General features: G+C 55.8%; 1 protein-coding gene across 1 annotated transcript in view; it reads right to left on the bottom strand.

Annotated features, from left to right (window-relative positions):
* Positions 1-18,169, bottom strand: part of NACC2 (NACC family member 2) — a gene marked incomplete at its 3' end in the record, with an annotated part of 33,260 nt that extends 15,091 nt beyond the window's left edge. Inside the window, exon 1 of the mRNA XM_080709348.1 lies at positions 17,245-18,169. Coding sequence (XP_080565474.1) covers positions 17,245-18,130 — 886 coding nt within the window. The 5' untranslated portion in view covers positions 18,131-18,169. The remainder of the gene's footprint in view (positions 1-17,244) is intronic.
* Between the last annotated feature and the right edge of the window lie 3,682 nt (positions 18,170-21,851).

The raw sequence follows: 21,851 nt of genomic DNA, 5'->3' as shown, positions 1-21,851 counted from the left end.
AACTCAGTGAGACCCGGTTTCAAAATAAAGAATAAAAAACTGGGCAGGGGGTGTAGCTCAGAGTTCAAATAACCCTGGGTTCTGTCCCCAGACTCCCCCACCAAAAAAAAGTTAGAAGCTGGGCATCTTAGTGAGGTCCTCTGCAACTTAGTGAGACCCTGTTTCAAAATAAAGAATAAAAAACAGTGCTGGGGGTATAGCTTGGAGGTAAAATGCCCCTGGGTTCAATTCCTAGTACCACACACACAAAAAAAAGAAAGATAGAAAGAAAGAAAAGAAAGAGGGCTAGGGGTATAGCTCGGAGGTAGAATGCCCGAGTTCAATCCCTATACCAAAAAATAAAGAAATAAATCAAAAGTTGAAAAGCCGCAGGCAGGGCCGAGCAGGATATGCAGTGCTTTAAGTGCATGTGGCTTTAAAAAGCTGAGAAACCAACGATCTAAAGATTTATCTCAAAAAACTGGGAAAGAACAGCAAATTCAATTCACAGAGAGTACAAATAAATTGAAATTAAAACATACATGAATATTTATGAGAGAGAACTCCAAAAAAGTTGGTTCTTTAAAAAGCCTAGCATAATAGAAACTCTCTAGTAAGTCTAAATGAAGAAAAGAGAAGAAACAAATTATTAAAAATACGCCAGCAGGTTCTGCGCGGCGGGAGCGGACAGTGTTGGGAAGGGCCAGACAAGATGGACTTTAGGCTGTCTGGTTACAGGAGGTCTCCGCCAGGCGTCCCCCGCTGCATGGCTGTATGTACACATGTACGTATGTACACACGCATGTACGTTTGCTGGGGGTCGACCAGGAGCATTCTACCTCTGAGCTACACTTCCAGCCCTACTGTACTTTTTAATTTTGAAACAGGGCCTCAGTAAGTCGCTGAGCCTGGCTGCAAAACTGTGATTCTCCTGACTCAGCCTCCCAAGTGCTGGGATGACAAATGTGCGCTACCCCGCCCTGGCGACTTTTTTTAAAAATCCGTACGCTCCATCCTCGGCTTGTGCGTGTGAGAGCAGGCCAAAGACACGCGATGCCCCTTCTGCTACAGATGTGAAGGTCTCGAGTACATATTGGAACGGCTTCACTTTGAACATCAGATGAAGTTGAGAACTTCTAGAAGACAATATATCAAAACTGACACAAGCCTGGCGTGGTGGGCACGCTTGTCATCCCCGCGCTTGGGAGGCGGAGACAGGAGGACCGCGCAGGCTCAAAGCCAGCCGCTGGCAGAGAGCCTGTTTCCAAATAAAATATAAAGTAGGCCTGGGAGTGTAGCCCTGAGGTAGAAGGGTTTCCAGGAACCCCAGGGCCACCAAAAGTAACCAAGTAAACACCTTAAAAAGGAGATCATTCCCACCTCATTTTCTGAGGGTAGACAACCTTGTATTAGAACATGGACTGTTACCTTAAAGGACATTAGAGGGCGCCCCCTCACGCACACGGTGGCAAAAACCTGAAAGAAAGAGCAGGAAGGTGCGGAGGGGCTCACGGCCTGCTCCTGCACTTGCCCTCCATCGCGGCCTCTCCCGGCCTCCGGAGCTGCGAGGCCGTGCTGTGGCCACGGGCGTGGGGCCGGATTGCAGTGGTCAGGCCAAGCCCGTCCTCGTCCTGGGCCGTACTCCTGCAGCTCCAGAGGGGCCTGGGCGCGGGACGGAGAGGGCTGAGTGATTTCGCAATCTCTACATACCCAGTGTGCCAAGGGCCCCTTTTGCAAATTCCGCTTCTAAGAGATGAACGGGCAGGAGGAGGTTAGTAAACTGGATCCAGAGGAATGCAAAGTTGCCTTAAGATTTGAGAAAGCAATCAATAGCGCTAGGTACATTGCAAAGGACCAGAGGAAATCCACAGGACGGCCTCAAACGGCGGTGGGCCACGCACAGACATTTCAGTCCGTGGAGGAGCACGCGCGGGACCGTGGCGCCCTAGGGCTCGCCACCGTCACTCGTGAAGTACCCACCGTGCTCACAGGGGGTGCAGCTGCCCACGTACCCCATCGCTAAGCCACGTGGCGCTGCATCTGGGGAAAGGCTTTCTCAAAGTTAACCGAGGAAAACGACTGAATATCCTTAATCTGCTAAGAGGTACCACAGTTAAGGTATCCTAATTAGTGACTCGGAAGTATCCAGTGCTTTTCCTGAGTTCAGAAATGAGACAGGGATCTACAAGAAATCCTGGCCAGTTCAACAATGCAAGAAAGGCAAGAAAAGGCTAACATTGGAAATAAAATTGTCACTTTTAGCAGGTGGCTTGATTATATATGCAGGGAGTCCAAAAGCATTTGCAAATAAATTATTAGAGTAAATTAGTAAATTTGGCAAGGCGACCAGATTTGTAAAATAATCCAACTTGTTTCTGTATTTTAGCAACACAAAATTTAAAAGAAAAACTTAAATACCATGTAATTAATACACAAAAAAAATGGAATTTCTAGGAATAAACCTAACAAAAGATATGCAGAGAACCACAAACTATTTCCCAGAACCACAAACTAATTCCCAGAAAGATTGAGAAAGAAGTAACTAAGTGAAGGGATCCGCCCCATCCCCGGAGCCGAGGGCCTGATGTTGGAAAGATGTCACACTACCCTGGGCGGATCCACGAGTCAAGGCAGCCCCAGATTCCAGGCTGGTAGTTGTGAGTGTAACAGTTGGCGACACGATTCCAAAAAGCATAAGAAAAGGGAAAAAGTGGCCAAGGAGAATCTGGGCACAGTGACACACTGAGATGGGAGGATCACAGGTTCAGGTCAGCCTCAGTAACTTAGAGAGGCCCGATTTCAAAATAAAAAGGGCTACAGTGTAGCTCAGAGGTAGGATACCCCTGGGCTCAATCCCCAGTATCCCCTCTCTCAAAAAAAGATCAATGTTTGAGCCAGGCATGGTGGCGCAGGCTTGTAATCCCAGTACTTGGGAGGCTGAGACAGGAGGATCACGGCTCACCATCAGCCTCGGCTACTTAGTGAGGCCCCCCTGCAACATAGGGCTGGAGGTGTAGCTCAGAGGTGAATGCCCTAGGTTCCATCCCTAGTAACACACACACACACACACACACACACACACACACACACACACAGAATATAAAAAAACTGAAAATATTTTTTAAATCAAGAAAATAAAATGTATACCAGCATAGGTAAGCCAGGGAGTGACGGGAAAAAACAGAGTTCAGTGGTGAAGCCTGGTGCAGAGACCCCGGGCACAGCGCGGGCACTCTGCTGCTGAGGCAGGGCGGACGCGCTCCTCAGTGAGTGGAAGGAGGACCGCCAAGTGTCGAGAGGAAAACCTGAGCCTGTGCCCGGCCACGCCCACCGCGGCCGCGCCACGCCCACCAGCCACGCCCACAAGGGCCCGCGCCACGCCCACGGGCCCTGCAGAGACTCAGGCCTTACCTCCTTGGAGGCCAATGCAGGATGGTCAGAGAACAGTTTAACCCAGGATGTGGGAGGCCGTGGTGGCGCATACCTGCAATCCTAGTACTTGGGAGGCTGAGGCAAGAGGGTCGCAGGTTCTAAGCCAGCCTCAGCAATTTATCAAGACCCTGTTTCCAAATAAAATTAATTCTGGGGGTATGGCTCAGAGGTAGAAGGTCCTTGGGTTCCACCCCTCGTTTCTCTCCCTCTCTCTCTCTCTCACACACACACACATACACACACAATAAATAAATAAACAAACTCAGGATTTGGAGGGGAGTGTTTGGGTTTTGCGATCATCGTCACAGTGTTTGGGAGTAAGGTCTTGGGTCTTGCTTTGCTGCCAGGGCTGGTCTTCAAATCCTCTACCTCCCAGAACCGACTCCAGAGGAATTCTACCTCCACCTCTATCCCTACCTCCCAGATAGTTGTGACTACAGGTGTGCCCCACCATATCCAGATGTGGACTCATGGAAGCAAGGCCTCTGACGTGCTAGAGGAATCTCTGTGCCCTACTCTTTCTTATTCTCACTAAGTAACTGAGGCTGGCCACGAACCCGGATCCTCCTGTCTCAGCCTCTCGGTACTGGGACGACGGGCATGCGCAACCACGTTTGGCTTGTGATTTCTAAATAAATGAATCGTTCACTCTAACTGCTAAAAAAGATGGTTTCACAGCAGTGAGCAAACACAGCACCTAGATCTTGGTTTTTCATACCACAAAAGCTGGTGCGTGGCTCCGTAGCAGAATGCTTGCGCTGGGTTTGATGCCCAGCAGCAGCAAAATAAATAAATAAACAACAACCATAAATATCCCTCCCCAGAGAAAGGAAGCATAACTGATTCCAGGGCTGGAGAAGAGAAAGTGTAAAATAAGCTTGGGATATTTTGCTGAGCAAGACAGTAAGAAAATGCTTTTCAAAAAAACCCTCTACACTTGTGGTAAATAAATCATAGCAACAGACGAAGGAATAAAATAAATCAGCGGGCGGTATCAGTGGGAGCTCTTTGCTACAAAAGACTGCTAACTAATAAACGTGGGAGTCGTGGGGCTGGAAATCACGGTTCCTGCGACTGTCCGAACAGCGGCTGATGGAGGTGAGAACCCCGTCCCTACACCAACGCGGAAGGTGGCTACTCAGCCTCTCCCCCCAAAGAGGGACGCAGGCCGTGGCTTGACCCGGCAGAGACCACCTTCACCAATACCGTCGCCAGCGCTGAGCCAAACTGGGGTCACGATGTGTGAAGTCACGGCCTGGCCCTGTGGAACGGCAGCTGGCTGCACCTGACCAAAGCCTGGGATGAAACTGGGCGAACCCCACAGAGGACTGGGATGGCCTTCCCCAGCAGCTGGACAGTGCGTGTGCTCAGAGGGGTCCTCATCAGGACGGACAATGAAGGCAGAGACACTCCTCCAGAAAAAAGCCACTAAAGCTGATAACCATAGAATGTCAGAGGTGTCCGGGGCTGACCGCGGGGTCGGGAAGGAGCGTACTGTCCAGGGGTGTCCGGGGCTGATGGGGTCGGGAAGGAGCGTGCTGTCCAGGGGTGTCCGGGGCTGACCGCGGGGTCGGGAAGGAGCGTGCTGTCCAGGGGTGTCCGAGGCTGATGGGGTCGGGAAGGAGCGTGCTGTCCAGGGGTGTCCGAGGCTGATGGGGTCGGGAAGGAGCGTGCTGTCCAGGGGTGTCCGGGGCTGACCGCAGGAATGCAAGCACAGACCAGGCAATCCGCAGCTGGATTACTGCGCGGCGGGGTGGACACGAGTCTCTCAAACCTCGACCACCGCACCAGGACTGCAGGAGAGCACGCCCTGGCTCGGGGCTGGTGTCAGCAGCTTACTCTCACGTGGTTTAGAGGTAAACTGTGCAGAGAGGAGGAGAGGCTGCAAATGTGGGCTCTGCCATCACTGAACCTGGGAGAAGGCGCAGCAGCCGGCCACACGCTTGTCTCCAGATTTCCTGTACACCTAAAGTGACTTCAAAGCAGAGCAAGTTTTCATTTCTGTCCTACACACACGAAGACAATGTGATGACCTCGTGGTAAGGAGACATCCCTTTTTCTTCCCTCCTTCCCTCCCTTTCTCATTTGTGTGCCCGTGTATTGGGGGGGAGGGAGAGGAAGAGAGAGAGAGAGGGGGAGGGATAAAGAGAAAGAGAGGGAGGGAGGGTTGAACCCAGGGTGCTCTGCCTCTGAGACCCAACCCCAACCCTTGTTAATTCTTATTTTGAAACAGGATCTCGCAGTTACCCCATGCTGGCCTTGAACCTGTGATCCTCCTGTCTCAGCCTCCCAAATACTGAGATTATAGGTATGCACCACCACACTTGGCAAGAGATTTCTTTAAGTAGGCTATAAACGCTGCTATTGATTTTTAAAATTTTATAAACTTTACATCAAAATTATATTAAGAGGGCCAGGCATGGTGGCGCATGCTTGTAATCCCAATACTTGGGAGGATGAGACAGGAGGATCAAGGTTCGAGGACAGCCTCAGCTACTTAGTGAGGCCCTTTGCAACTCAGTGAGACTCTGTTTCAAAATAAAGAATAAAAAATAGGTTGTGGGTGTCGCTCAGAGGTAGAATGTCCCCGGATTCCATCCCCAGTACTGCAAAAAAAAAAAAAAAAAATTATATTCAGAGGCCAGTGTGGAGGTGCATGCTTGTAATCCAATTACTTAGGAGGCTAAAACAGGAGGATTGAGATTTGAGGACAGCCTCAGCAACACAGTGAGACTATTTCCAAACAAACAAACAAAAAAAGGGCTGGGGGTGTAGCTCAGAGGTAGAATGCCCCTGGGTCCAATCTCTAGTACTACACACACACACACACACACACACAAAAAAAAAATTATATTAAGAGGAACTGTGGGTGCAGCTCAGTAGTAAGCCCAGGCTTGGTGTGCACTGGCCCTTTGTTCTATTTCTAGCACTAATAATAATGATAATATAATAATAATAATAAAGTTATATTAAGAAAATGAAAAGTACAGTGCAAGACTATGTGTGTGCATGTGTGTACATGTGTGTGCACGTGTGTGTGTGGGGGGGGGTATATGTGTGTGTGGTACTGGGGTGGAACCCGGAGCTTTCTACCTCCAGGCTACACTCTCAGTCCTACATTATTATTATTATTATTAATTATTATTATTATTATTATTATTATTATTATTTTGGTGGTACTAGGGTTCCTGGAAGCTCTTCTACCTCTGGGCTACACTCCCAGACCTATTTTATACTTTATGTTTGGAAACAGGGTCTCCTAAGCCAGCGTGTGCTGCTGGCTTCGAACCTGCGCGATCCTCCTGTCTCTGCCTCCCAAGCGCGGGGATTACAAGCGTGCGCCACCACGCCCGGCCTACTTTATTATTTTTTTAAATTTGGAAACAGGGTCTCACTAAGTTGCTGAGAGCCTCACTAAGTTGCTGAAGCTGGTTTCAAAACGGCAATCCTCCTGTCTCGGCCTCCCACGTATTGGGATTACAGGGTTGTGCCACCACACCGGGCTAGGAGAAGATATCAGCACGTGTCTGGGAAAGGACACCAACTGAGAGCAGAGAGAGTATGTACATAGTTTCAGGGGAAGAGTGAACAATGCACTTTTCAAAAAAAGTCCAAGAAGACGCGCAATCGGGCGCTTCACAAAGGAGAAAATCCAAATGGCTGAGAAGCCACGGAAGGTCTTCGATGCCATCACGTTATGGAAATTCAGTTCAACAGTGCTGAAAGGGATTCACGGCAGCAAGCTGTGGATGCACCACCAGGGTGTGCAGCCACCATCGAAAAATGAGCGGTCACACGAAGAACCACACACAGGTGACCCGCGGAGGAGAAGCAGCGGTCAACAGAGATGGCCACGAACGGCGGGCTGACCGCAGTCGCCAACAAAGGCCGCAGACGCTCACAAACTCGAGTGGAGCACGGAACGCAGAATAGAAGGGGAACTCGATGAGGGGAGACAGAGAAACTACACAAAACAAAGAGCCGGAACTTCAGAAACATGGGTTTCTCCCATGAGCACAAAGAAACCATGGAAAAGTGTTCAATGTGAATGTTCTAAAGGGGAAAGGCTAAACAGCTGATAAATAAACAGAGCCTGCAGGACAACCACAGTCTTGACTGGAGTCCAGGAGAGAGGCAGAAAGCAGCCTGAAAAGACACAAAGACAGAGAAGAACGGACGGGGGTGACTGAAGCTCTAGAGCCGTCCAAGGACAAGAAGGTGGCTCTCAGCCGCCCTGAACACAGGACACGTGGCTGACCTAGGCTCTACCCTCAAAACCAAAGGCAACGTGCTGGGCGTGGTGGCGCACGCTTGTAATCCCCGCGCTTGGGAGGCGGAGACAGGAGGATTGCGCAGGTTCGAAGCCAGCCGTGCTGGCTTAGGAGACCCTGTTTCCAAATAAAAATATAAAAAAATGGGTGTCTGGGAGTGTAGCCCGGAGCTAGAAGGGTTTCCAGGAACCCCAGTACCACCAAAAAAAACCCAACAACAACAAAAACAAACCAAAGGCAACCACAAAATGTACATGAAAAACTAAAGACCTTTGCTGTACATACATGATCAAAAGGTGGACCTTTTAAAGATGTGCCGTAAGACAAGGAAAGAAAAAAAAAAGCAAGCTGGAGTGACTTGTCGTCTATATAGACAACACATTTCCTGAAAGACACGAACTACTATGACTGACACAAGAGGAAAGAGAAAATCTAAACAGTCCTGTATCTAAAGTAATATTGATAATCAGTCAGGCATGGTGGTATATGTTTGTAACCCTGATACTTGGGAAGCTGAGACAAGGGGATTGTAGGTTCGAGGGAAGCCTCAGCAACTTAGTGAGATCCTGTTTCAAAATAAAAATTTAAATGGCCAAGAGTGTAGCTCAGAGGTAGAATGGCCCTGGGTTCAGTCCCCAGTGAAAAAATATATATATAAAAAGGGAAATAACACCAAACATGATGAACTTTTTCAGAAAATAAAGGGAAGGGAACATAAGTCATGTTCCCTGCCATATCAAAACCAGATAAAGACACTATAAAAAAAAAAACCCTGCAGATCAGAAGTCTTCGCAAACATAGACACAAACTTCCTTGAGAAAATATTAGCAAACTGAACCCAGCGATATATAAACACTATACTATACTACACAATGACCAAATGGGCTTAGTCTCAGGAATGCAAGGATAGTTCAACATACACGCAGGAACCGCAATTCAGCACACTTATAAAATTAGAAAACTCACAGTCACCTTGAAGGAAGTGTCCACAAACTTATAAAGGGCGTCTATGCGAGACCCACATTGGACAGCACACCTGAGGATAAAACACAGGATGCTGCTCCTGGGACTGAGGCCGTGGCTGTGCTCCTCATTGCCACCCGACCTGGAGTAAAGCTTGCCAATAAGAGGGCCTATTCCCACAGGCCACGGTGGCATACGTAGACAATCCCAAGGAACTTGCAGAAAGCCTGGAGAACTCTCAGCTGCAAGTCAACACATGGAACCCAACTTCATCTCTAACAGCAAACAACTGGACAGTGACATCATCCAGCCAGGTCATTCACAAATGCATCCAATTAAACAAAAAAGGAAAACACGGAGGGCCAGCGATCGCACTCCCAGGTAGGTAGCCAGCATGAGAATAGACATCTGCAAAGCTTGGACGTGCACGTGTGCAGCACGGTGATTCATGATAGCCCCAAGGTGGAAACAACCTGAGAAAAATAAATAAAATGTGATATGTTCACACAATGGGATTTTAATCCAGCAAGAAAAAAATGAGGTATGATCTATGACGTCCAATGCCACGAGCCAGTCACACAAACCGGTATCCCTATGGCTCCGTCCATCCCAGTGCTAAGAACTAAAGCTCTCCGCTGAGATGGCGACCAGAGACTGGCTGGCTGAGGAGCGCTGGGAAGACGGGTGCCTGACATGGGGCTTCTTTTAGGGGAGAAAAAAGCGTTCTAAGATTGACTTTAGTGCTGGCCGCTCGCTCTTGCACACGCTGAGAACCGGTGACCTGTGTGCGTCCCATGGGGAATGAAACCCAGAGACAAGAGCTGAAACTCGGTGACCCAAGGAGGCCGTTTGCACCCAGCTGATCTGTAGAACTAATGCACTAATCCACAGTTTAGCAAACTTTCAGTAAGAAACCAGAAAACAGAAAAGAACTTGAGTAGCAAAAGCAATTTTGAATAAAATAAGCAAAGCCAGAGGACATACACGCCCAGACTTGGAGAGTAATTTTTTTTCTTTTTTCTTTTTTCTTTTTTTTTGGTGGTATTGGGGTTCCTGGAAGCCCTTCTACCTCCAGGCTACACTCCCAGACCTGTTCTATATTTATGAAACAGGGTCTCTGGCGGTCCTCCTGTCTCCGCCTCCCAAGCAGGGGGGGGGGGATGACAAGCATGCGCCACCACGCCCACCGCGCCCACCACAGTCAGCGGGCGTGGTGACACAAGTTTATAATCCCAGTACTTGGAGGCTGAGACAAGAGGATTGCAGGCTCAGGACAGCCCAGGACAGCCTCAGCAAGTAGTAAGACTCTCATCAACCTAGTGAGGCCTTGTTTCAACACAAAAAACATAAAATAGGTTATAAAAGAAATGTAGCTTGGAGGTAGAATCCCTCTGGGTCAATCCCCAGTACCACAAAATATTTATACTTATAAAGCTACAGTAAACTTGGCACAAATGTGGAGAAGCAGATCAAAGGAGCAGAGCAGAATCTCACAGACCGACGCATCGAGGATCTGGATCCGGAGGGAAGCCGTGCTGAGTAACTGGGCACCCTACGGACAGACCCTCTGCACTCATCTTACGCCCTGCATGAAGATGAACTCAAGACGAATCAAAGCCTGGCACGTAACAGCCAGAATTTCAAGAATATAAGGACACACACACTCAGGATGTTAGGAGACAAAGATTTCTTCAACTGGTCATAAAAATCACTGGCCATAAACAAAGTATTAATAATTGGTCTTCATGAAAAGTTAAAACTTTTGGTCTTTGAATGATACCATTAAGATAATAAAAGGGCATGATGGCACACACTTGTAATCCCAGTGCTTGGGAGGCTGAGACAGGGTTTGTGGCCAGCCTCAGATACTTAGGCCCTCCACAACTGAGTAAGACCCTGATTCAAAATAAAGAATACAAGCTGGGCGTGGTGCCGCACGTTTGTAATCCCTGCACTTTGGAGGCGGAGACAGGAGGATTGCACAGGTTCAAAGCCAGCCGTGCTGCCTTAAGAGACCCTGTTTCCAAAAAAAAAAAAAAAAAAAAAAAGGTCTGGGAGTGTAGCCCGGAGGTAGAAGGGCTTCCAGGAACCCCAGTACCACAAAAACAAATAAATAAATAAATTAATTAATTAAAAAATAAAGAATACAAAATGGAGCTGGGGGTATAGGTTGGAGGTAGAATGCCCCTGGGTTACATTCCCAGTAACACACACACACACACACACACACACACACACACACACACACTAAAAAGGAAGCCAGGTACAGTGGTGTGTACCTGTAATCCCAGTGCTTGGGAGGCTGAGACAGGAGAATCACAGGTTTGAGGTCAGCTTCAGCAACTTGGCAAGACCCAGTTTCAAAGATAAAGAAAAAAAATAGGACTGGGGGTGTATCTTAGAGGCAGAATGTCCCCTGGATTCAATCCCTAGTACCACACAAAAATTAAAAAAAAAAAAAGTATGTCAGACTGGGAGAAAATATTTGCAATCCATATATTTGACAAAGAACTTGTTTGCAAATTAGACAGGGAACTCTACAATGCATTAAAAAACAGCAAAACAGCCAAAGAAATGTGTCACAATAGAGTTCTAAAGTATGGTTTATAACAGGAAAAGGTATGTACCCCAGGGGATGCAGCGCGGAGCCACACGATCGCTACTAGCCCCGCTCAGGCGAGCGTCTGGCAGGGATCGCCCAGGCTGGCGGGGGGCCTGGGGACCTGGGGCTCTCCGGGCTGCTGTTTCGTGACCTCTAGGGAGGCCTGTGTGGCAGGAGTTAGGACACACCAGGTTTTGGCCCAGCAATTCCACCCCCAGTACCTACCCACGAGAAACAGAGACGGTGTACACGGCCACAGGAGGGGCAGCCCCCCGGGAAGCCGCCCGAGGCCCATCACTGGCGGCCCTTCTGCCTGCAGGAGCGATTGGCACAAGGAGGCGGCGGCACCTGCGTGCTAACTGGTCCACGGAGAGTCCTCCCGGCCGGCGGTACTGACAAGGCGGGAGTGCTCTTGGACGGGGTGGAAGACCCTGGGAAGCACTTCAGGGGAGCGAACCATGCCGTTTCTTGATTGTGGGGGGTCTTGTTTGTACACAAAACTCATCGACTGGCACACCCAAACTTGGTGCATTTATTATTTATTAAACCTCCAATAATTAAAAGAGGGGGTGCAGGGAGCGGTGCTCGTGCGTAATGACGGAGGGGCCTCCGAGGTGCCATGCTGACGGAAGCCCCCTCCAGAAGCACAGCACGGTAGCCGGTCCACACGGAGGCTCTAGAACCACCGGGCTCATCCAGAGACAGACACGGGCCCGGGGCCACCTGGGCCCGGGCAGGAGGGAGATGCCAGCAGCTGAGAGAGGCTCTGGTGACGAAGGCCTCCAGGGTGGCCATGGTGCCACCCGGGACTCAATCCTATCTCACCCCAAATTCCCCGATCTCGGGGCTCAGGGCTGCGCTGGAGGCTGCGCAGGAGGGCTCCACCACGCACCTGCCCAAGCGGCAGCCGAGGCCAAGGTGGCCCCACCAGAGTCGCCCAGGGAGGACGTTGGGACAGCACCGGGGGGTCTGGGGAGCCTCAGGGCAGCCACTCCAGCACTTGGTGGGACAGCACACAGGGTGAGCTGCTCCTCCTGGTTGCTGGCTATTTAAAAAGGAGGGAACCCAGCTGGATGTGGTGGCGCACGCTTGTAATCCCAGTACTTGGGAGGCTGAGACAGATCACAGGTTCATGGCCAGCCTCAGCTACTTAGTGAGGCCCTCCAAAACTTGGTGAGACCCGGTTTCAAAATAAAGGTTTAAAAATAGGGCTGGGAGTGTAGCCCGAAGGTAGAATGCTCCTGGGTTCGATCCCCAGTACTACGAAAAGTGGGAACTTCTCACCCCAGAGAACCCACCTGTGCCAGGGCTTCTTCTTGGGCCCCACCCTGACCAGTCCAGAGACCAAAGAAGGCTGAGCTCAGGCAGTGTGGCCATGCCCAACCCAGGCCAAGAGGCTATGGGGGGGGGGGGAGCTTGCGTGCCCTGGGTCCAGCCCCAGTTCTCTCTTTTCTCTGGAAACTCCAAGCAGCTATCCCCAAGTTTTTAGCTACCAGCAGAAGCAGCCTCCAGTGGGCATCCCTACCTGCTGACCAGGTCGGGGACTCTTCTGGATAGGTGCCAGGCTGTGCCGCGAGGGATGGGCAGCCTCAAACCAAAACACCCCTGATGGACAGAGCCGGCCCCAGCTCTGTCCAGGACCAAGGCAGCCACCAGCTGCATATCCGTGGATGTGCCAATGGCCGAGGGTCTGCCAGGGCCTGGAGCAGGGCCCCATGCTGTCCCCTTCGAACCCCAAGGTCCTGGCGGCGTCTGCTCAGGTGGGCAGAGCCTGGACAGTGGGCCGCCATGTGCGTCCAGGCATTTGGGGCCAGGAGCCAGGAACTCTCAGGCTCTGAGTGGTCCAGCGTCCCCCAGCCTCAGGCAGCCCTCACAGGCTGGCGATGGACACCCATTCCCCTGATCTGGGCTCGAGTGTGCAGGGGACAGCGAACAGAGCAGGAGCAAGAGCGGACAGGCCACTGCCCCTCTTGGGAAGGGGCTGGCATCGATGCCCAGGCAGGCCAGTGTCCCAGACATCCAGAGAGCAGCAGCTGCCACTACACTGAACCTCTGCCCACCTGGGTTGGGGGGCTCAGAGGAAGGGCTGCGAGGGCCGCCAGCGGGGCCCGGGAGGCGCGAGGTGCCTGGCCCAGCCCTGCCTTGCACAGGAGGAACAAGGAGCCCCTCGGGCATGTTCCCTGCTCAGCCCGGCCCTGCCACATGGCCTCCTCTGTCTGGCTACGACTGATAACTGTCCAGGGCACCCTGTGCTCCGTCTCCCCCAGCGGCGAGGCAACAGCAGGCCCATCCCACCACCTGGGAGGCTGAATGTGCCCAAGGAACCCAGGGACAGGCGGGCCTCGGGAACAGATCCCCAGGCACAGCCCAGATGGCCGTGTCCAGGCCCACCAGGCCCACCTACTTGTTCCTGCACTTGCCCTCAGATGGCAGACACCCGCCAGGCTGGAGCCCTCGGGAGCTCAGGCGACCCCCAGGCACGCCCTCTGGGGGACAGCTGGGGGAGGCAGAGGTCCCTGGCTGGGCAGCAGATGCTGGTCCCCGCTGCACCCCACACCTGGGTGGGCAGGAGGCAGATGCTACAATCTCTAGCTCAGGACGCAGTGCCCAGCATGCGTGCACAGTGTCTACGTGACCCATCCCCCCGGTCGTGTTCGCATTTTGCTTTATTCCTGGCTGGGTGTTTGCACCACCCCCAGGTGCTCCAGCCCCATTGCACCTCGCTCTAAGCTTCCCGGTGCTGGGTAGGGTGAGGTGATCTCGCAGGGCCTGGAGGGACCTGCCGGGCCTGCTGCTATAGTGCCTGCTCTGGGCCCCAGAAGGGTGCTCTCCCAAGGGCAGAGACAGACCACTGCCAGGTGGGGGCAGCAGAGAGGGCCCCGCCAGTCCTGCCCAATGGGAGGGCCAGCAGGGAGAACTCTGAGGTGGGTGGGAGGGGGGCCGGCAACCTCTCCCACCACAGGAGCCTCTCCAGGCCTCATTCCCCACACCACATGGAAAACAACCTGAACACCTGCCGGTGGGCACACGCCTGGAATCTCAGGCTTGGGAGGCTGAGACAGGAGAAATGCAGGTTTGAGCCAGCCTCCTCAGCTTAGCAAGACCCTGTTTCCAAAGAAAAAATAAAGCTGGGCATGGTGGCACACATTTATAATACCAGTACTCGGGAGGCTGAGACAGGAGGATTGTTCAGGTTCAAAGCCAGCCTCAGCTACTTAGTGAGGCTCTTGGCAGCTTAATCACACTCCGTTCCCAAATAAAATATGATATAGGTCTGGAGGCAGAAAGCCCCTGGGTTCCATCCCCAGTAACCACACACACACACACACACACACACACACACACACACACACACAAAAAAAAAAAAAGAAAAAAAAAAAAGAAAAAGAAAGAAAAAGAAAAAAGAAAAAAGAAAAAGAAAAAGAAGAGAAGGCTGGGTGTTTGGCTTGGAAGTAGAATGTCCCTGGGTTCAATTCTAGTATCAGGGGGTGGGAGGAGAGAGAGAGAGAGGGAGAGAGACACACACAGAGAGAGAGAGAGAGAGAGAGAGAGAGAGAGAGAGAGAGAGAGAGAGAGAGAAAACGCGCACCACCGAAACACCCTTTGCTAAAAGGACTGGAACTCAAGGATGGCACTCCACCTGATGGCCAGAGACGAGGCGCCAAGTGGAGGTGGACCGGGACGGCGCCAAGTGGAGGTGGGCCGGGACGGGAGGCAGCGGGTAACTCCGCCTCACTCTTTCGATGTCTTCCCTGCTCGCAGCTCTCAGTGGTGGAGCGGGTGCTGCTACAGGGTGCACGGTCAGCCTCAGAGCAAAGGGCCCTGAGGTCGCCGACCAACCTCTCACTTGACAGGTAGGAAACTGAGGCCAGAGAGAAGGGACTCCTCCCTGGAGGGTATTTAAGAATACTCCAGGCTCTACCCGCTCAGAGGCGGGGTGATACCCCACTCTGGCAGGGGTCGGGCCAGCGGTAGCAGACTGTGGTCTCCCAAGCAGGTGGGTGTGAGGATGGCCCCAGAGGGGGCTGAGCCAGAGCCCAGGAAGCCAGGATACGGGAGCAGGCACCCAGGGGCGGCTCTGCCTGGGGCCGGGCCCTCCCTCTAACTGCTCACCCCAAGGCCTCCCTCCCCCAGCACACCAGTGATGCCGGAGACGTCACTGCCAATAACCTAGATTTTAACTAAGAAGTCACACACCCCCTTTCTCTGCCCCACTTATGGGCTTGCCGAAGAGAAAAACCACGAGACAGCCCAGACAGCTGTGCAGGGAGCCAAGGGGCAAGGCTGGGCCCATAGCCCCTCCGGCGTCCTAGCACCCCAGGGAAGTGGGCAGGGGCTGGCGGGGCTGCTTCCTGTCCCCAAGCCCACGGAAAGCCTCTGCACAACAGCCTTTGGGGGTCCTGCCCCTCAGCCCCGCAGCACTGAGTCCTGTTTGAGCACGAGGGAGCTAGAGGCAGGCCCAGCCATGGCGAGGGCTGCTCAGAGCTGCTGGCCCTGCCGACCACAAAGCCCTTCCACGCCCCCCCAGGGACTCCTCACACCTCCAGAGGCAGGTGGGCTGTCCCTGTGCAGGGGCAACCGAGCTCCAGCTGAGCCGGCACCGAGGGATGGGCGCACTACACAAGCTGTCGGACCAGCCCTTGCCCCAGCCACCCTGGCACTCTGCCCACTGCCCACTGTCCCAACAAGACACGGCCAAGGTCACCCTGGAGGGGTCAGGGGCCACACAGGAATGGTCCTAGGAGAAGCCTGGAGACAGTCCATTTTCACTCTGCGGATCACGGCCATCAGTGACCATCCCCTGCCCTCGGGCCCAGAACTAATGCTGCCCCGACCACCCACAGGGATGTGTCCAGCCACTGGTGTGAAGTGGAGTCCTCAAGGCCAACAGGGCACACCAGTGGGCCAAGGGGTCTTCCCTAGAAGTGGAGCCTAACAACGGAGCGTCCAACCTACAGAAACCCCAAGCCTGTGGTGCCTGGGTGGATGGCTCTGGGTCCTCCCCTGCCTCCTGGGGTGGCCGTTGGCAGGGCCAAGAGGCTGACCTGGGTGCACGACTGTGAGTCCAATATATCTGGGCCAACTTGGTGGCTGGTCCATTTCTTGATCTCAGGAAAAACTCTGCCCTGACCCCTACCACCAAGAGAAAGCAAAGCACGTGTGAGGCGGGCTCAAGGGCTCTGAGCACTCCAGGAGACCAGCCCGTCACCTGCATACAGCATGTCAACCAACCACGTCTGAGCCCTGAGCACGATGGGGTGGCACCGGGCCAGGCTGAGCCGGTGCTGCAGGCTTGGGAAGGGGCGAGGGCCGCAAGGCAGGACCAAGACCCTCCGTCCAGCCTCAGCCGTAGCTGCTCTCGGGGGACCTGGCGGTCCCAAGAGCCAGACCAAGTGTGTGCCTTGCCACCCTGTCTCCAGCACCAGGGCAGGAGAACCCAGAGAGACCCCACGCTGGCCCTTGGTCCATCTGCCTACGTGCTTGGGGCCAGGCCGTCGCACATGGCCCTGCATGCATATCCCACGGGCAGCGGCCCAGGCACACTGCAGGTCTGCAGGGGACAGCCGACCCTGGGCCCCACTGGCTGCCCAGTGAGCCCAAAGTCTCCAGCGTGGCGTGCTCCCCACGCCACGGCGCTTGGCATCTTGGGCTCACTATTCCCAAAAGGGGGAGCAGCCCTCCCTAGCAAAACAAACAGGGCCTAGGGATGCTCATTTACCTCACAGGCACCCTGGCCGCTGCTGGCGGAGAGGGCAGATGTCAGAGGGAGGCCAAGGCTGAGGCTGGGGAGGGAGGGAGGCGGGGCCTGTGGGGACCACACAGCTCACAGACAGGGACATGAGGCCTTGAGCACCCAGGGGCTCCCCGGGCCACTGGGACCTCGGTTTCCCATCGTCCAGGAGACCCCTCTGATGACGGGTCACAAGCTCCTGGGTGGTGGGGCTCCCGTCCCCCCACTCACGCTCAGGCCGCCCGCGGGCCCCCCCCCCCCGTTACCTGCATAGCCACCCGTGGCCTTGATGTACATCTGGCCATACTGCTCCTCCACCATGGTGTCGAAGGGCTCGTCGTCCTCCTCGTCCTCCTCGTTGTGGTAGGACGTGGGGCTGTCGGTGGTGGGCAGGCTGCTGGCCCCCGGACTGGTCCGCTCCCCCTGGGGGTAGGGCACCTGCTGGATGCCGGGGATGAGGGTGGCCAGGCTGGGCACCCCGTAGTAGGAGACTCGGGGCAGCTTGAGAGGAGCCATGCCGGCTGCAACCGCAGCGCCGGCCGCCACGGTCACGCCATCCCGGGGCCCCGTGTCCAGTGGGCGCTTGGGGGCTAGGCCCGGGCCGGCGGCGGGCGGCAGCTCCATGGCTTCGTGCTTTACGCGGGTCAGCAGTGGGATGGGCGCGGACGGGGACACGACGTAGGGGGCGGCGGCGGTGGGCGGCTGCAGCTGGTTGCAGGGGCTCTGGGGCTCGGAGCTGGCGTCCTCGATCATGGCGGTCTGCGAGTCGCAGTGGGGCGAGCTCACCTTGAACATGAGGTCTGTGCCCCGCTCCACGATGTGCTGGATCTGTAGGAAGCCAGCCGTGTACATAACCACGAGCTGCTCGCTGGCCGCCATGCTGAGCTTGCCGGTATAGCAGAAGGACAGGATCTGCTGGAAGCAGGCGGGCGGCACGGTGCCCGGCAGCTCGAAGGCGCTCTTGCTGTTGCCGCTGAACAGGTCGCGGAAGTAGAGGCTGCTGGCGGCCAGGACGGCGCGGTGGGCCTTGAAGGCCTGGCCCTTGACCACGATGGACACATCGCAGTAGAGGCCCAGCAGGCGCTGCTCATTGAGGCAGCCCAGGACCGTGTTCCCAAAGTTGGGGATCTCGATGTGCAGCATTTGAGACATGGCGGGCAGGCGGGCAGGCGGGCCTCAGATCAGCGCTGGGTGGCCGGGGCGGGGCACATCTGTGGGGGCAGCATGGTTAGTTCACATGGTCCAGACACATGGTCCGCACCCGGCAGCCGGCCTGCCGAGGGCCCGTCTGTGCCCCCACCCCTGCAGATGGCATAAAGAGGGCATGCCCCCTGAACGGCTACTGTGGAAGAGGGCTCCCTGGGGCCTCACGGCCAGGGCAGGGGCAGTCTGGACCCTGGCTGAGAAACAGGACTGCAAGATCCAGAGCTCGCTGCTTGGCAGACCACGGGCACTGCTCCGCACACTCTGCTCCAGGAGACCCCAGGGCGGAGCCTCAGAGCCGGCCTGCTCTGCAGGAGGCACACCGGCAAAGGCTCCACCGGAACCCTGGGAGGCCGGGACAGAGCTGGGCAGGATGGGCAATCACCTCGGAGGGCTGGGGTTGGGGGAGGGTCGAGCCAGGGCAGAGTGTGCGGAAGTCGCAGTAACTCCTGTCCACGGGAAAAAGTTCTCCGCTGACTAGGAGCCCCTCCGCCGGCCTTCCGGGAGGGGCCGCCCCCAGAGCCGGGAGGCCTTTTGGGGGTGTTCGGTTTCCAGTTTGTTTTCCTCTCTCCCGGCGGAGCAGTGGTCCCCCTCCCACGTCCCCTGGCCACCTCGGGCCTCCCCGGGCAGGTGGGGAGGGGCTGGGGCGGTGAAGTGGGCTGAGGCTGGCATGGCTCAGCCGGCTCCCCCCTGGCTTCTGCCCTGGTGGAGAGGGGCCTCTGGGCCGGCACAGGGGCTCTGGGCATGCTCCGATCTCCCAGGGCAGCTCCTGGCTCCCTGCAGGTAGACCCTGACCCAGTCCCTGAGCGGTCGGGCCGTCAGGAACGCGCAGCCAGAAGCCAGAGTTAGAAGCTGTCGCAGCCCAGCTAGCTCGCGTGCGCCGCCCGCCCTCCCGGCCCGCTTCCCACACCGGCCAGTCCCCGCTGGCTCGGTCCCAGCCCAGGTAACTGAAGGGGTCTTGGGAGGATGCCCGGGGGCCGGGGAGGTGGGGCGGGCGGCCACTGTTTATCGGGTGCGCGGCTCCGCCGTGGGGGGCAGGGGCCGGCGGGAGAAGGCGCTGGCCCAACTCCGCAGGGCCGGGCTGCACAAAGGGCCGCTGTGTCCCGCGGGAGGAAAGTGCGGGCGGCCGCAGAGGCGCCGGGCAGCCGGGGTGGAAGGCGGAGCCACCCGCGCCAGGAGTTGGGCAGGTGGGCGCAGCGCCGGGGTTCCCGCAGTGGCCCCGCTGCGGAGAAGTTGCCGGCCTGGCCCCGCGGGGAAGACCTACCTTCAGCCACTGCGGCCGGCGGCCGACACTGCCCGCTCAGCCTGGCAGGGCAGGCTCCCCGCACGCTGCCCGCCAGCTGCTCCCGGACTGCAGCAAACGGAGCCCTGGGGTGGGGAGGGCGCGGAGCCGGGTGGGGTGGGGAACCGCGCTGGGCTCCGCGCTCAGCTGCACCCAGGCCGGCTCTCCCGGGCAGCGCGCAGCATCTCAATGAAGCGGCCGGATGCAGCCGAGCATTCAGGCAGCTCTCGGAATGAAAGCCGCCTTTGATTTGGGGCTGAAGTAAATGCCAGCTCCCAGCCCGGGCTTTAAAAACAGTGGCGCGTTGGTGCCAGAGGAATGCACGGCTCCGGGTGTTGGTGCAAGACAGACTTTTGATGACTCACTGCAATGCAAACAAAGATGGCAGAAATACTGTACTGTACGCGGAGAGATGCTTCGCGGTGCCGCGGCCACCGAGACAGCCTGGAAATTTATAGTGCAGTTTTGCATATGAATTACCCAGTAAACTGCCTCCCTGCCACCCAGCACAGCCCCAGTGTCAAAGCATTTAAACTATTCCAAACAGTCTGCAGGGCTGGCAAAGCCTGCTTGCTTAACTCTTCCAGGGCAGGCTGAGGCTGGGTGAGGGGCCAGGGGACTGGGGCGCAGGGACAGATGGGGGCCTGTGGGGGGGGGCAAGCGCACTGGGAGGAGGCGGCAGGGACATGAACGAGGAAGGAAGCAGCTAGGTGAAACAGGAGGACTTGCAGGGGCCCTGGGTGGCTCCCCCTTCTCCCTGGAGTCTCAGAACCATGTCCCAAAGCGGCAGGCCCAGCCAGGCCAGCCCGGAACCTTCCCTGCCTGGCTCATTAAGAAAAGAGCAACTCTGCCTGTCCAGAGGAGGTGGGTGCCTGCTCCACGCACACCCAGCTGGGGCACAGGAACTCCCCGCAGACCAGCTCGCCCGGTGATGACACCCAGCCGCCATGCTGCCCACCCATGGGGTCCCTCTCTTTAGGGAGTCCGTTTCTGAGAAAAAGGCAGCCGTGCTGTGCTTCTGTACACCACTAAGCAGCCTCGCCTCGGCCTCCCCACCTGCCACCAACTGTGACCCCCAGAAAGAACATATGGCACCCACAAGAAGGCACAGGGGTGGAGGTGGAGCGGAGCCAGCGCGCTCGGCCGGAGATTCTGCCACCACCACTTGCAGAGATGGGCAAGGAGGAGGAGACCTGCTGGAGGAGGAGCACGGTGGGCCCTGTGCTCCAGCATCCCTCATCCCTCCGGGGTGTCAGAAGATGACAGAGCCATCCGGTGCCTCCCCTGTGCATACCACCTGGCTTCCAAAGACCAGACAAAAAGCCAAGCCGGAAGTGGGGACGGGGAAGTCCAGGTGTGGAAGCCGCCCAGCGGCCATGCGCAGAGGCCCCCCAAGGCGAGACCCCGTTGCCCCATCGTCTGTGCCTCCTATGGGGCGAAGGGCAACTCAGGGTGATCATGAGGGGCAACGGGATGGGTGTTTAAAGAAGTGGCCCATGCTCGGCTGTGCAGAAGCCCTGAGTTCTATGGGGCAGGGAGACCCAGGGCTCAGCCTGGCACCTCCAAAGTGCCCCCTCAGGGGCTCGGTGAGGGCAGGGCCAGGTGTGCCCAGGGCCAAGTGGGCAATGTACTGACGGCTGGGCATAGCTGGAGAGGGGCTATACTGCCCAGAGACACAGGGCCCGGCGAGGGGGACCCCAGAAGGCTCCTCTTCCAGACTCATCACCCTCCTCCCAGAGAGCGGCTGGCAGCCTCAGTCAGGGCAGTGAGGTGGGCTACCTGAGCCGGGGCCTCTGCCAGGAGGGCTGATCCCTGTGCGCTGGCTCCAGAGGGTCCCATCGGCCAGCAGCCAAGTCCCACAGAGCAGGGACAGCAGGAGACTCATGGGGGTCTCCTCCTGGCAGGCTGGCCAGGAGGAAGTCCAGGTGCTGGTGGTACCAGTCACGCCCATGACCCTGCAGCCTCGGAACCAGGCACCGGTGGCTGCCGGGCCAGTTGCTGAGGGATGAACGAGGCCGTATTTGTAAAGCCTTGGACTTGAGCCTGGCAGTGTACCAGCAACGTCTGTGACCTGCCATGACTCAGGCAGGTGGGCACCTGCATCCACACCCCTGGGGCCTACACCCCAGGCTGGGGTCAGACCAGCTTGCCCAGAGAAGGGGCCATTATTTCCCGAGCAGTTGACGCGGCCAACTGGGTCCCAGGGGATCCGGGACAACTGGCGCCCTTGCTGCCTGTCCTCAGGATACCTGTCCTGGCCCGCGAGAACCGGACGGGCACGGGTTTCAGGTTGCTTTCTTAGAAGCCTAGCTGGGGCATGAACAAAGCTGAACTTTAGGAGAAAATAATGAAATAAAGGCTTAGCTGATGCTCTCAGGGCCTGTCCGC

This window comes from Muscardinus avellanarius, assembly GCF_963383645.1.
Source record: "Muscardinus avellanarius genome assembly, chromosome: 13".
Taxonomy (NCBI): domain Eukaryota; kingdom Metazoa; phylum Chordata; class Mammalia; order Rodentia; family Gliridae; genus Muscardinus; species Muscardinus avellanarius.
Note: the sequence above shows the minus strand (reverse complement) of the source record. Positions and strands in the feature narration are given on the sequence as shown.